General features: G+C 36.9%; 1 protein-coding gene across 1 annotated transcript in view; it reads right to left on the reverse strand.

Annotated features, from left to right (window-relative positions):
* CACUL1 (CDK2 associated cullin domain 1) overlaps window positions 1–16,830 on the reverse strand; it is an 81,375-nt gene that overhangs the window by 23,070 nt on the left and 41,475 nt on the right. The window contains exons 4-5 of the mRNA XM_035030018.1: window positions 4,862–4,957; window positions 2,720–2,822 (exon numbers count right to left, since the gene is read on the reverse strand). Of these exons, the coding sequence (XP_034885909.1) occupies window positions 2,720–2,822; window positions 4,862–4,957 (199 nt within the window). The remainder of the gene's footprint in view (window positions 1–2,719; window positions 2,823–4,861; window positions 4,958–16,830) is intronic.

Here is a 16,830-nt window from a genome sequence, read left to right on the forward strand (position 1 = left end):
AGCACATATGTACCGAGAGATGGTAGAAAATGGCCTTTATTTACAGTGAGAAGTCATTCACTGAGAAGTCATGTATTCATTCATGAAACAATCACTGAAACAGGGCATTGGAGTACCAATTATTCATTAGCAGAGGGGTGTTCATTTGCCTCTGCTGTAAAACACGGCCCCTAAATTCTTTCAGCACACCTCCCATGGAGAGGTGTGTCCACGCCCACTCGCCTAGAATCTGGGCTCTGTAACTGCCTGCCCAACACAACACTGCAAAAGTGACACGGTGCCAATTTCCAGGTCCAGGACTTAAGAAACCGGCAGTTTCCAGTTCCCATATGTTGGGACACTCACTCTTAGAGGAAACTACGGTCACCACAACTTGCCAGTCATATGAGTGAACCATCTTGAAAGTCCCCAACCCCTGGGTGAATCACATCAGCCAATGCTGAGTGCAGCCAAGATAAAATGCCCCAAGCCCTGCCCCAACTGCAGCTCTGTGAGCAAAATAAAAGACTTTATAAAAAGACTATGTTTTGGGGTGTCATAATAATAAATGAACACCAGCATTTTCAAATGTATCTAAAGCCACAGAAAGAAATTAACTGATCAGAATTTGTTTTGTTGGAGTGAGGGGGAAGTACAGGAAAATGTATAACTAGAGATGAGAAATCAATTCTTAGCTCTGTTCTTCCAATTTAATTAATATTAACCTTTCTATGCCTGAATTTCTCCATCTGTAACATGGAAGTAATGACTACTACACCTTAGAGTTATGAGAAATAAATGGTAGGTAGTATTTGTAAAGTATCTAGAACAGGTCCCACTACATAGTAAGTAGTGAGTGTATTTTTTAAATCTTTTTGATGACCATCCACATAGCATTAATAAACACTTAGCGTGTCCCTTGTTGTTACAGAGCCCAAACCAATGAGGCCAGTGGTCACCGTCTGAATCCCTTACTCTAAGCACAATGCCTGATAACCGCTCAATAAATACGTGATCAGCTCAGTTTTATACAATTTACAAAAGCTCTGGGGTGCTTGGGTGGCTCAGTCAGTAAAGTGTCCGACTCTTGATCTCAGCTCAGGTATTGATCTTGGGGTCATGAGTTCAAGCCCTGCATTGGGCTCCATGCTGGGAGTAGAGCCTACTTTAAAAAAAAAAAAAAAAGCTTAATAACTTTACAGTTTACTTGGAAAAGAAAGGCGTATCTACTTTTGAATGAAAATCAAACTATATAATAAACAAGAGAAAGATTACTTTTTTGAAAAATAAAGTACAAGTTAATTGAAGGTTTAAGAGAAAAAAAAATTCATTTTTTTCCTGACTTTTATGTATTTACGTGGAGAGGCCTTTATGTGGAGACTCTTCACAGGATATGATCTTATAAAATATCATGAATCTATGGAAAGCTCACACGGATCAGAAGAGAGGTTTCTCTCACCAGATCTGGATGACTATATTCTCTTTGAATATTCTCTTTGCATATGCCCAATAAAATTGATTTCCAAATTAATGACAAATATAAAAACATATTCAAAGAGTAAAGAAGCTTTTCTACCAAATGGTAGCATTTCTCTAAAAAATTTTAACAGGAAAGACTTCAAAATGCTCGTTCTATTTTACAATGAAAGCAAAGACAATGTCAACATCAGAGATAATAGTTAGGTGCTGCTCCCAAGATTCTGGTCTCTATTCTGATTCTAGAAATCTGTTGGGAACATAATAATGAAACAAATATTACCTTAATCTATCATATTATTTGAAAACTTGGCCTTTTTAAAATAAACTGGCCCAATGTTTAACAATTCATTCTCTTAATTTTCTTAATTTAAACTCAAAAATGAGAAAGAGTTTATGGTCAAGCTTAGAACAATTCTTCTGTAAATACTGGTAAGAGTTCACCGTGGTAGAAACTAATCATGACTATTAGAAAAGCAAAAAATACATACTATAAATCCAAGTATGTGCCAAATTCTAAAAAATGACTTCAATGATATACCGCATAAAACATGAACTTTTAAAAGATGCTGAGACATTACATTGCAGGGACTTCCTAAACTCCACTTAGAGAGGTATACTCTTTTAGGAAAGGTAGGATAAGACACCACCTACTGTGAGGGGGCAGGGGGCCCAAGAATAGGGGAAGAGAAAAACTAACTGAACTTGGTGCTTTGATCTGCTTACCTACCAGTCTACATTACCAAGTTAAATCTTTTATAAATCCCAATTCATAGAAGAAAAAACCAGGACCAGAGGCTGAGAAGCTTGCCTAAGATATAGTTAATGAATAACTAGACTAGACTATGCTAGAGAAGGGATTTCACACCAAAGAGTAAAAATCAGAGAGAATTCTGTGCTACCATTTCAAAGATACAACACTGTGCTCCTTCTAGAATTACCAGTAACGAAGTTAGGGTGAACCCCTTAATAGTATTTCCCCCATTGTCGGGGAGAAAAAAGGTAATTATCAGGCCAGATATAAAGGCATTGTCCAAGGACCTGGCTAAGCTGCTCCCAGCTCTCTAGGGGACTTTAAGTCACATTTTCAATTCCTCTATAGGTCTTCAATTCCTCAGGTCTCGCTCTATAGAACTGGACTTGCAATACCTCTTGCTATATGAATCAGATGTCAACACTGGCTGTATATGCCAAAGCTCTCTGATCAAAAATCAAAAAGATCATTGCTAGTGTTATCTCATCCCTATAAGTTGAATTTACTTACGCATTAGGCTGTAAATGTGCTTTTCTGCAACATGTTCCGTAAACAGCTTTATAAGGTCATCTTTTAGGTCTCTGTTAAGCTTGGTTTCGATGTAAAACTTATTCTGAAAAAGAAAATAGTTTTTTACTGCCTCAGTTAGGGGGAAATGATTTGTCTAATGAGCTGAAGCACCAAAAAATAAATTATTTTAGGAAACAATTAATAAAAGTATCAATTAAAACAAAAACCCAACATCAAAAAACAAAAGCCCTGCTACTATTAGTTATTTGTCTTTCTGGCATGGAGTTAAAGCACATAAAGACAAAATGTTATGAACTATACACCTCCAAAAGAACACAGGAAGACATTAACATTAACTAAACAGAGAGGTAGAGACAAATGGACCACACTGTGTGACAGACACATAATACTCCCTTTAAAAATACTGTATCACCATCAAAAGGCAACAACAGGCAACACTAATAAAAGGTACCCCATTTATCAATGATCTAGGCTGAAAGCAGGCAGTGGACATGTACTGGCTGACTCCCCAACATACAATCCACTTCACTGATTACTCTGTTATTCAGCTTATGGCATTCTTAGGAATGGTCTTTGGTTCAAAGGCTGACACGTGACCCCACATAGAGCAATCAGATTGAGAGAAGCCTAGGCTTCAGTGCAAGTATCTTATAACTCATCTTATGACCACGAGAACAAGATGAAACAGATGCTATTGTACATCAAGGAGACAAGAAAGAACCTGAGTCCCTGGTAACACTATTGAACCACGGGATTCAACCAACCCTAGAGACTGCCGCATTTGCTTAGTTTTATTACAAGAGATTAATACTTTTCCTTATTTACTTAAGTCACTTTGAATCAGGTGTTCTGTTTTTCTGTAGCCAAAAGCATCATGATTAGAATGACTGGCAAGTCAAACAAGACCGAATTTGTTCATGTTTAAATGTTAACTCAATGTATAGGTGTGGAAAATAAAAACAGGAATGTTAACAAGTTGCTCACTGATTCTCTTAATTCTTAAACAGAACATTATGAAAATTATAAAAATAACATGTACACATGGTAACAAAACCATGCAATAAAAACCAGTCTCCCAGAGCAGACCCTCTGTTGCATTCCCAAAGGCCCCATTCAAATGGGAAAACTTTGTATGTTCTTTCTAAAATGCTCCTTGCATATATATGGATATATATATCTGGATATGCTTTTTTTCCTAATAAAAAAAAAAAAAACACTTGCTCTGAAGAAATAACAAATACTGTTTTGCATTTTGCTTTTTCACATAATGTATCTGGAGATTTCTCTCTAAATGTACAGATATGTCATTACCTTTGACTACTTGTTTTTTTACTGTAAATATCTCCCCACAAATTAATTAACAGTCCTCTGCTGATAATACAGATTCCTCTCAATGTTCTGTTTTGTTTTTTTTCAGTGAAGTATATTTTATGGAGAATAAATCATTTTGAAGATTAGTATTCCACATATAGCAATCTTTATGCTACAGAACGTAGGATCAACCCAAACATCCCATTGTCTAATCTAATAAAGAGGAATTGGGATAATGGTTGCTAACGGCCCCTGCCTTCAATAGGAACACCAACATTAAGATTTTATGATTTTATATATTTAGGAGAGAGAAGGGGCTAATCAACAAAGTCCAGAGACTACAAATTATACTCATGGCATAATTCTCCAAATGAAAGAGATCACATCACCATAATGGAAGAAAATTTTATTATTCTACTTTTTTTATGGAATGACTTACTTGGGGATTTATCATATGTCATGTTTTTAGATAGATGGCTTAACTCTCTACTTTCTGAGGACAAGAAATCTTTCTTATATATCTTTATTTTCCAAGCACAGTATCTTCCATATGGCAAAAATAAAATAAATGCTGAGTACTGATTATTAATGCCTAATTGTCTATTCAGCAGTGTTATTTACGGAATTTTTAAACAGTAATAAAAGGGTAAACAATTCTATGTCAATACAATCAAACATTACTAAAATAGATTAACTTCCATTTCTAACATAATACATAGCAAAAGATAAACAGAACATGCTTAACTGCATCTATCTGTACTTAGACCAATAAATGGAGATATTTGGAAAGGGAAAACAGCTCTAACTTACCATATATATGAAAAGAGGCACAATGCTCTGCAATGCTCCCATATACTGTCCAAGAGCTATATTAAATCTTTCAATATAGAGATCTGGAGGGCTGGCCTGTGAGAAAGAACATTAAATGTGATCGTTCTTGGAAACCAAGTTAAAGACCTTTCATCCACCACAATCTAAAGTGCAAACAGACTCAGAAGTCCAAGTCAAAATTCATTCTTTCAAAGACTTTATTTATTTGAGAGAAAGAGAGAGAGAACACGTGATGGGGAGGGACAGAGGGAGAGAGAGAGAGAGAAGCAGACTCCCCGCTGAGCAGGAAGCCCAATGCAGGGCCTGATCCCAGGACCCAGAGATCATGACCTGAGCTGAAGGCAGAACTTAACCGACTGAGCCACCCAAGCACCCCCCAAGTCAAAATTCATATTGAAATTTACAGTAAAGAAAAGGAGAAGACTTATACCCTGAAGGTTAGTTAAGACTTCTATCTTTGTTCCAAAATCTGCTATGCAAAACAGAGGTTTGGTTTAGCTGTCTTTAAAAACTGTAACTTTACCATGTTAGCTAAAAAGGCTTGCTCAGTTAATGAGTAAAAAGTTGCATTCACAAGTTGTGTTTATTAAGATAAATGAGTTTAAAAATTATCACTCAACTATGTGGACATTTCCTATAGGAACCAAACCATATTTGAGCCTAGAAGAAGAAGAAAGAGAGAAAAAATTCAGGAAATGGTACAGGTTTAACATACTATTAAAATGGTTGTTGAATTTTTATAATTACCCTAGGCACAGTAATATTCTGACTTTTCTACCAACTTGGCTATAAACCACTTCTATAGCTAACCAATCAGCTACAAAGCAGAGACTTAAATGGTCCATATACATCTGCAGCTCTGGAGTGTAATACATGCCTGGCTTTTAACTCATTGTTACCAAAACACCAAATCATAAAGCCATCAAAAGAAATACTTTCAATTTTACTGCATGTTATGGGCTAAATTATGTGTCCCCCTTCCCAAATTCATATGTTGAAGCCCAAACCAGTGTGGCTGTATGTGGAGTAAGAAAGCAATTAGGCTAAATAATAAATAAGGTCATAAGAGTGGAGCCCTGATCCTTTAGGATTAGTGTCATAAGAAAAGACACCAGGCAGCTCGCTCTCCCTTCCCCTCTCTTCCTGTCTCTTTTCCTCTATCCTATCTCACCCCCCAGCACACTCGGAAGAAAGGCCATGTGAGCATACAGCAAGCCCGTAGCTATCCACAAGCCAGGAAGAGAATTCTCATCAGAAACCAAATCAGCCTTAATCTTAGCCCCAGCCTCAAGAACAGGGAGAAGTAAATTTCTGTAGTTTAAACCACCCAAAGCCTGTAGCATTTTGTTATGGCAGCCCCAGCGGACTAAGGCACTATGAAAGTATATCCATCCACTGTTTAATTTTATTCTCTAAAGCTAAATTAATTAGGTACCATTTTAATACTGAAGAAACACACAAATGGGCAAGTCACTTGTCTAAAATTAGAGTGTTAAAAGAGGACACATCCAGGTCTCCCAGGTAAGAATTCATTCCAGGGCCAGAGAGTTGGGGAGAGGGGATGGCACAAATCGTCATGCAAACAGAAGTGACTCGAACCACTGGCAGTCTCACTACTGGACAACCATACCCTGGGTACAGAAAGTCTTGCTTTCAAACAAGGAAAACAAGGAAATGCCACACTGAAAGATTCCAAAATATTAAATTTAAACAATGAAATTTAAAAACCACTTCAGCTAAGCTGTTTTAGAAATGTCCAAATGTTCCAATACTATTTTTAAAATAAGATTTCATTTCTATTTTTTTCAGGTCTACTTAGATGTTAGAACATGTGTAGTGAACTGTCCTTACTTCTAGTTCATCCTCCATGATTGCATATTTAGAGATTTGGCACACACTAGGTCCTTTTTTTACATTTATTTTTCTTACTCTTCCTAATTACCTGCAAACTGGTATGAATGTCACTGCCATTCTACATATGAGGTCACTAGGGCTCAGAGTCACTTATCTACAGTCCCCCACTAAGCCCAAGAACGAAGACTCAAACCTCAGTCAATCTGAGTCCTTCCATCGATTTACATTACATCCCTCTTTTAGCACGCTGTACCTTAGAAAACTTTAGGGCATGCAGTCTCTCTGCTTTCACATCCTATTCTTCTCACACGCAGCCCAGCACAGTACTCCCACGGCATGACTAACTCTTCAGCATGCTGCTTTAGACCTCCTCGAATCTTTTCTTCCTGAATGCCTTTATCACCACCCCTAATCAGTCGCCCTGGCTAACTTCTATTCACTCTTCAAGATATGTGTCACTTCCTCAAAACTGTTGGAGACAGGGGTGCCTGGGTGCCTCAGTTGGTTAAGCGACTGCCTTCGGCTCAGGTCATGATCCCAGGGTCCTGGGATCAAGCCCCACTTTGGGCTCCTTGCTCAGCAGGGAGTCTGCTTCTCCCTCTCCCTCTGCTGCTCCCCCTGCTTGTGCTCTCGCGCGCTCTCTCTCTCTGTTAAATAAATAAATAAAATCTTAAAAAAAAAACAAAAAACCTGTCGGAGACATTCTGCCCTCATATAGAGCACCATCCCACTTCTTCACTTTTCCCACTAGGTGGCCTCTGCCACTAAACTTCAAGCCCCTGGAGGGAAAGACCTGTGTCTTGTCTTTATATACCTCCACAGCTCACCACAAAACCTGGAAGACAGCATGCAGAGACAAATGCGTTTTTTTGCAAGGAAAGTGTTGCTTAAATCTAAATTTGCTTAAATCTAAATCTAACCTAGCCTTGTTTCCATCTAAACTGCTTTCTTACTATCTAACAAGGTTGTATTGACATTAAGCAAGTCATTTAGCCCTCTGAATTTCAATTTCCATAACTATAAAATAGGGAAAATACTAATTGTGCTACTTCCAAGATGTGCCAACAATCAAAGAAAATAATAAGTGTATGCTTTGAAAAATGTCAGACGTTATAAATGCACATGCAACTACTGAGTACTGAGGGTAAATAAACTCTTATGAATTAACTATTTGTCTAATACTTCAGAAAAACCTATTAACATTATTAAAGGCATTCTTTGTTAACTAAAGAAACGGGAAAATGGTTCTACATTATGGGCAAACTTTTAACTATAACTAATGGGCAGAATCACATGTAATACCTCTTTCTACACTTGATCTTAGCCAAAAGACTGAGAAGCAATGTAATACCTCTTTCTAAACTGCTGCAAAGAACCCTGGAAATGATATTTCAGCATTCAAAGAAATAAATTATAGAAGTATTATATGAGAAAAAGAAAATCTGAAGAGTTTTTGCATTAAAATAATTTTCCCTTTTCATAAAAGGACACTTTATCTATTCAAAAGTTAAAAGTATGAACATTGATCAAAAGGCACACTTAATAGCAGAGAGAATAAATAAAACTGAATTCCTTATTCTTTTCAAGAATTTCCAAAGCTTCCAAGGTTATGAGTATTAAAAAGCACTTTTTGTACTAAATCAAATGTCAGAACATTTATTTAGCTTTTTAGTTCCACATTTCATGCTGCACTTATTAAACCTTTTAAATGACAGGACTATAAATTATAACAGTCTTCTAAAATAAATCCAATCTCTTTACAAGGAACCAGAAATAACTGCCATTAAAAAAAATAACAAACTGTTCCTCCTTAAAACTTAAGTTCAGTATACCTTGGGCCCCACTGGGGGAATTGCTACCTGTTTGATTTACATTATTTCAATATGAATGTATTTGGCTTAGACATTAAATGAAAATTTTTACCCTAAAACAAGCAAGTTAGAAAAGAAAGAAAGAAAGAAAGAAAGAAAGAAAGAAAGAAAGAAAGAAAGAAAGAAAGAAAGAAAGAAAGAAAAACAGAAAAACAGAAAAAGCAAGCTGCCAGAAAAATAACTATTGCTCCAAACTTGCTCTAACTTTTCATAACAGAGCTAGATTCACTGAAATTTGTAACATATCTGGTAGGAATGCTTCAATTTCTTCTGCCCTTTTTTTTTTTTTTTAAATGAGCAATGCATTCATCTGGTTTAAAATTCAAATGCATTCAAAAGGAAATAAACAGTTTACCTTTATTTCCTCCTCACTGAACCAACACTTAATTCCTTTTTATCCTTCCAGAAGAATTTTACATACATACATGAAAATAAGTATCCCATTTATATCCTCTTACACACAAATGCCTACATAAAACCACACCAATTTGTACTTTTCCTAACAACATATCTTGGGAGACTTTTATTCTAGTGGTTCTGAAACATTTTGGTCTCAGGACCTCTTTACATTCTTAAAAATAACTGAAGATTCCAAAAAGCTTTTATTATATGGGTTATATTTATCAATATTTATTACCATATTAGAAATCAAAACTGGGTTTTAAAAATATGTATTAATTTATTCTAAAATGACAATAATAAAGTCTATATTTTAACATTTAATGATAAAATAATTATATATTTAATATTATAAACTAGTGGACGCCTGGGTGGCTCAGTTGGTTAAGCGACTGCCTTCGGCTCAGGTCATGATCCTGGAGTCCCAGGATCGAGTCCCACATTGGGCTCCCTGCTCAGCAGGGGGTCTGCTTCTCCCTCTGCCCTCTTCCCTCTCGTGCTCTCTGTCTCTCATTCTCTCTCTCTCAAATAAATAAATAAAATCTTTAAAAATATATATATATTATAAACTAGTTACATGTAAATAACTATTTTCCCAAAAAAGATAAGAAAAATGGCATTGTATCCACATTTATGCAAGTCTCCTTAGCTTCTGCCTTAATAGAAGACTGATAGATTCTCATTCTGCTGCTATATGGAATCAGTTGTGGTATGTTGTTTTGGTTGAAGTAAATGAACAGATATGCAGGCAGAAAAGGCAGGCATATTTTAATATCCTTTTCAGATAATTGTGGATATTTTTCTTTGAAACTTGATGAGTTTCTTAAAGGTTCAGATTTCAGGAAATCTGAAACTATCAATGAACTCTCTGTACTCTATTACATTAAAACCCATTGGTCTATCTTCTACTTTGAATGGATCTTTTAATACATTTTATAACATCAGAAATTGGTCATTTGTAAAATACTGAGTTACATAAGTCTTCCACATGTTGACGCATTTCACTATACATCAAAAAGAAAAAATTATATTTGTTACTATCACCACCTATTTCATCAGAAGAGTCTTTTTAAGTACTGGGAAGCCATCGAGGTCATGGTAGTAGCTACACGCTTTCCAAATTCTAATTTTCACTTCAAAGCTCGAATTTTATCATTGGCAACCAATACTGTCAGTTGCTTTCCTTGAAGTGACACATTTCATTTTTGAGAAAATGTCAAATACCAAAGTCAAGTTAAATAACCATAGTTTGTCAGTCATTCTTTCAAATAAAAACAGTGTTCTATAGGAAAAAAACACCCCAGCTAGTTTAGCTCAAAACTCATACAACCACACAAGTGCTTTTTCTTAAACAATCACTGTTACTTTGGGGTATGTAGCTTCCCATTTCTTCACACAGAATATTTTTTAAAGTATATTCAAAGTCACAATAAAATTGTGAAATAAAAGAAAAAATTTTGCTGCTTCATCTAGGATATTCTTAAGTGAAATGTTTGTTTTCTTCTGTAAATGGGTGGAAGTGAAGATTTGTGCAAAGGCATCAACAGTCTGCCCACCATTGTTTGTGAACCATCAGAACAAATATCAACACACAGAAAAGGGCAAATAACATCTTAGTAGTACTAGAAAAAGTTTCTATTTTGCAGACCCTCTGAAAGGATTTCAGGGACACACACCCCCAACCACATTTTAAGAAATCTGTTCCTAAGTACAATCTTTAAATGTACTATTTAACCAATCTCCACACTGACAGCTTGTTGCTAATCTTCTGTTACCACAATGTTGCAATTGATAACTTCCTACAGATGGTATTTTGTAGACAGTGCTTTTTTTAAAAAAATTTTTTTTAAGTGAAATAAAGAACTAGATGATAACCTCATGGATAGTTGTATAGAAACAAAATAATTTCAGCACCTAATTTTGAAGACCTAACCTGCTTAATATCACTAGCATTATATATGTATATATTTAGATACTACATATATTCCTTAGAGCAAGGACTTAAGGGTCAGATTTGATATACCATACCATGCCTTCACAGAGGGGAAGGAAAACAAGTTTGTTATCCTTACTTTTGAAAGCTAGATAAGGAAGTTTGGTCAGTTATTCTGATTAGATGTATATTTAATTTTATAACAACATGATTTATTTAAATAATTTTCTAGCCAATAGACTTGAAAATACTATGATCTAGGTCAGTACTGCCCAACAGAACTTTCTGTGATGGTAGAAAAGTCCTATATCTGCACTGTCCAATATGGTAGCCACTAGCCATGTAGGTCTACTTAGCACTTAAAATGTATTTCATTTTCATCTGAAGAGTTACATGTGGTTAGTGGCTACCAAAATGGACACCACAGATGTAAAACACAAACAAGTTCCACAATTTCATACTTAATATCCCTCCTCTTCCACCTCTGCCCCCCCACCCCACCAAAATGAAACATAACAAATTTTAAGAGTATGTGCTTTTGGGGCACCTGGTGGCTCAGTCGATTAAGTGCCTGCCTTCGGTTCAGGTCATGATCCCAGGATCCTGGGATGGAACCCCAAATCAGGCTCTATCCCAGGGTCCTGGGATGGAGCCCCGAGTCAGGCTCTCTGCTCAGCGGGCAGCCTGCTTCTCCCTCTCCCTGCCCCTCCCCCTGCTTGTGCTCTCTCTGTCAAATAAATTAAAATCTTGTATTTTTTTATTTTATTTTTTTAGAGATTTTATTTATTTGAGAGAGAGAGAGAGACAGCGAGAGAGGGAACACAACAAGCAGGGGGAGTGGACTGATGTTCTCCAGCAGCTTTCTGCATTTCAAGAAAGTGGATGTGGAACTTCACTATTACATTTTAATAACTTTATAAGCACTGAATTTGACAGCAGTCAAGAAACTGTTAAATTTAAAAGAAAAATTCACGTGGGGTCGTACCATTAATGTTAAAATGTTAGCATATCATATTTTTACTAATAACAAAAAAAACTAGCTAAACTACATATAATTTTCCAAGCTCATCAGAGACCTCAGGTGTCTGTGTTTTACAGCTGCCCTGTCCAACCAGGTGAAATGAATTCTAAAGCGTGAGCAGCTCTGGGGGTCCTGTCTGGGTCAGCTGGTAGAGCACGTGATTCTTGGTTTTGGGGTCATGCATTCAGTTTAAGCCCCATGTTCAGGGGTAGAGACTACTTAAAAAAATAAAATCTTAAAAAAAATAAAATAAAATAAAAAAGTGACCGGTTCTTCTAAGGAAAGAATGGACACATAAACAGTTTCTCCATCAGTGATGGCAGCCATAAAAGCTGGTAAGAAAACAAGAGAAGCTTTGACCAATCATTCAAGGCCAAGTGTAAACTAATAGTACAGAATCCCTGTGAGTCTCAACACAAGGACAGTCCACACCTTCTCTCTAGTTCCTTTATAGAAGTTTGCACTGGGTCTTAGAGAGTAAACTGAATTAAAAGTCCAGCCTCGGGGCACCTGGTTGGCTCAGTCATTAAGTGTCTGCCTTCAGCTCAGGTCACGATTCCAGGGTCCTGGGATCAAGCCCCACATCAGGCTCCCTGCTTGGCAGGAGGCCTACTTCTCCCACTCCCACTCCCCCTACTTGTGTTCCCTCTCTCGCTGTGTCTCTCTCTGTCAAATAAATAAATTAAAAATCTTAAAAAAAAATAAAAGTCCAGCCTCTGTGATCCTGGATCCCTTTAGCTTATCCATATAACTAACAATGACTAAGCTAAGTGACACAGCATTTACAAAAGGTTCACGGATTACTTAATAGAAGAAAATATCTAAAGAAGTCAGGTGGACTAGGATGACTCCTCACGTTCCTACACACCTCACCTCTTTTAACACTTAGCAAAAATTACTTACTCCTATGTGCTTATTTTTTTTTTTTTTTAAGATTTTAGTTATTTATTTGACAGAGAGAGACACAGCGAGAGAGGGAACACAAGTAGGGGGAGTGGGAGAGGGAGAAGCAGGCTTCCCGCGGAGCAGGGAGCCCGATGTGGGGCTCGATCCCAGGACCCTGGGATCATGACCTGAGCTGAAGGCAGACGCCTAACCGACTGAGCCACCCAGGCGCCCCCTATGTGCTTATTTTTTAAAGGAAACTTTTTTCCTTATCTTTTCCAATTTAAGTCAAAACTGTCTCAAAACAAAAAGGTTAGTTTAAAAAGAATACAACTCATAGTGCACTCTGTACACTGTGATGACAAGCAATTGCAAATAACTACTCATTATTTAAGTAATTTGACTCTCTTGCTCATCACAAATTCCATTTTCAAGCTGCTGTTTTAACTCAACAAGTAGATGGTTCCAGTAATCTCAAGCATATGCTTTTTATCAACTAGTGAGTGTTTTATTGGACCTCTCTTTAGGTCTGGCATTATGTTAAGCCCTATGAGGACACATAAAAAGAAAACACAGTCCCTATCTTGAAAAAATGATAGTGAACTTACTAAAATTATGGTCTGCTGAGGGTTACAGTGTCTCATTGGCGAATTCTGTGAGACAAGTACAACATTGCTATAACAACTGCTTTAAGTTTTAGTTTAGATTAAAAAACACATCTCCAAATAACTTATTCAGAAAAAAATTCAGTAGAATACGCACATGAAGAGCAACCTACCAGTAGGCAATGACATTTGTTTTACTTGAAATCCATGTAGGGACAACAGGCAATTTTCTTATAATCTAAAATCATCCTCATTCAGCAAGGAGTGAATAGCATATTTGGGGGAATGAAAGTTTTTCTAAAAACACACTCTGTAGTTCAAAAGATATAGAAATTATAGTCTTTAAAAAAATATGTAAATATCCAATGACCACATGCAAGACAACCAGTTGAGTTATACTGCCACCCACCGGACAGAACATAAACAGCAAAGCAAACCTTGCTCTGATTTTAAAAACCAAGAGATTCTGCCTCAGTTTGTTGGCAGTTTGGTAGTAAAGCTTTCCTATGTAATCTGGTGTCTGTGAAGAGCGAAACAAAGTTAAGTAATGTTGACTAATTATGGTTTAATTTCTATTAATTTCTATTATTACTAATAGGTTTGAGAGTCAAATTAGATTTACCTCAACCAAGATGTATTTAGCTCAAAAGATATCAAAACTGTAATCTTTTTTTTTAAGATTTTATTTATTTATTTATTTGAGAGAGAATGAGATAGAGAGAGCATGAGAGGGGGGAGGGTCAGAGGGAGAAGCAGACTCCCTGCCGAGCAGGGAGCCCGATGCGGAACTCGATCCCGGGACTCCAGGATCATGACCTGAGCCGAAGGCAGTCGCTTAACCAACTGAGCCACCCAGGTGCCCTCAAAACTGTAATCTTATTAAAATAAATGGTTAAAATGTAATTAGTTAGTTGACAAATAGTCATTTAAACTGTCCCAAATTCAGCACTGTTGAGAGAACAAAAACTGCGACACTTTTCTTCTCCACCTCTGTGTTTGTGGTCTCTCCTGAGGACCTGAACTCAGGTTAATATTATTGGTGGTTTTCCTAACGCTTTAATGTTACTGGCCTGGCCTGGGAACCAAGTCTGTTTAAACACTCTCTGTACGTGTACATAATGTACAGTGTAAGTTTCAAATCACTGACAAATTGCTGGAAGGAACCCACTTGTTAATGGGTTACTGGCTCTAAAGCTAGCAGATCAAAACATCAAAACAGTTTTTATGTAGTAAAAGTGAAAATATACTCTCAACAGGATAAAATGCATTAATACATAATTTATCAACATTACATGCGGGGAAAGTGCCTCACGATTGCTCTAATGGATTCTGGATTCAGACGTACACAAAATAATCAAAATATGTAAGTGTCACTTAAGGAAAACTTTAAGAGTAAGAATGTTATATCCATTAAACTCAATTATCCAAATGGTGATCCAAACAGGATATTCTAAATATTGACAATTCAAACACTTTTTGTATCAGTCAAAAACAACCCTTAAAATCTCAGTGACTTAAAGTTTGGATAAATAAAATGTAGTACAATGGCATGTTATTCAGCCATAAAAAGAAATGAAGTATTAATCATGATACAAACATGAATGGACCTTGAAAACATTGTAAATTAATTAAGCCAGACACCAAAGGTCACATATTGTCTAACTTCATTTCTATGAAATGTCCAGAATAGCCCCAAATCCACAGAGACAGAAAGTAGACAGAAAGCCACTGGTGGCTGCCAGTGGCTAAGAGAAGGGAAGGATAGGGCATTAGTGCCAGTGATGACTAGCTTTCTTTTCTGGGGTAACTAAAATGTCCTGAAATTAGCAGTGATTGCTGCACAACTTTGTGACTACACTAAAAACCAATGAGTTCGTACACTTTAAGAAGGTGAATGTTAGAGTATGTGATTGTATCTCAAAAAAAAATTTTTTTTAATGGGTTAAAAATCGAGGGAAAAAAAAATACATACTTACCCAGGGACCCAGGATAAGAGAGTCTCTACCATCCACCACCATTCCCTTGGCAGGCAAAGGGAAACACGGAAATTTGGACAGCTGATCTTAAGGGCTTCAGATCTTTGGGTACACACATAACCATACATACCTCACTTGAATTCACAATTCACAGGTCAAAGCCTAAGTCTAATCTCAATGGGATAGAGACATATACTCTTACCTCGTATTGAAAAGTAAGAGAAATGCAAACATTTGGTCAATAGCATTATGACCAGCACCTTTATCTAATGAGTACATAACTCGTTCAAGATTACAACAGGCCAAAAGAAACCAACACTAGTACATCAGGATTCTGGCCCTCAAGAAGCTCACAATGCTGCAAAGATGGCGTCCTCCTTGGTAACTAAAGCTAAACTAAGGACGATAGTAGCAGCACAAATACAGTGCTTCAGAATCAAAGTAGAGAAGGTGATTCATGAAGCCTGCCTGGAACACTGAAGTTAAAAGCTCAGCAAACCCTAACAGACAAGGAGAATGCCCCCTCTGCAGAAAGGGGGAGCTAGGTCCTCAAATAACATGGGTTTGAACTATGTGGGTCCACTTATTCGTGGATTTTTTTCATACAGTACAGTACTGTAAATATATTTTCTCTTCTTTATGATTTTTCTTAACAACATATCCTTTATTATAAGAATACAGTATATAACACATAAAACATACAAATCTGTGTTAACCGACTCTTTATGTTGTCAGGAAGGCTTCCAGTCAACAGCAGGCTATTAGTTAAGTTTTGGGGGAATGAAAAGTTATACTCAGATTTTCAGCTGCTTGGGGGGTTGGTGCTCCAACCCCCCATTATTCATGGCTCAACTACAGTGGCAGAAGAAACCAAATGAGAAAATACACAAAGATGAAAACACACAGCCCATTTAAATTTTAATAGCAAAATAATGTTACACTATCTTGCTGAGTTCACAGTGTGAAGAGCCCTGAAATCCTTGCTAAGGAGTATGGTCTTTGCTCTTTAGGTACATAGAGAGTCAAAGTTTACGAAAACAAATGCTATGAGGAGTACCTGGGTGGCTCAGCCCAGGTCATGATCTCAGGCTCATGGGATCGAGCCCCACGCTCTGTGGATCAAGCGGCTCCCCCACTCAGCAACTCTGCTTGAGATTCTCTCTCCCTCTCCCTTTGCCCCTCCCCGCTCAAATAAACAAATCTTAAAAAAAAAGAAAAGAAAATGGATGACCTAAGTCTGAAAAAAACAAAATGGACTGATGCAAGGTGTATAGTCAAGACACAAACTAGAAATCTTTCTCTATTTTTCAGCCAAGTACCAATGAGAATCTAAACTAGGCACATGGCATGGGATAAATTTGAGACACTTTACAAGGGGGAAAATTAGCAAGAATTGTGATTCAT

The sequence above is a fragment of the Mirounga leonina genome, unplaced genomic scaffold (genome assembly GCF_011800145.1).
Source record: "Mirounga leonina isolate KUSES-001 unplaced genomic scaffold, KU_Mleo_1.0 Mir_114, whole genome shotgun sequence".
Taxonomy (NCBI): domain Eukaryota; kingdom Metazoa; phylum Chordata; class Mammalia; order Carnivora; family Phocidae; genus Mirounga; species Mirounga leonina.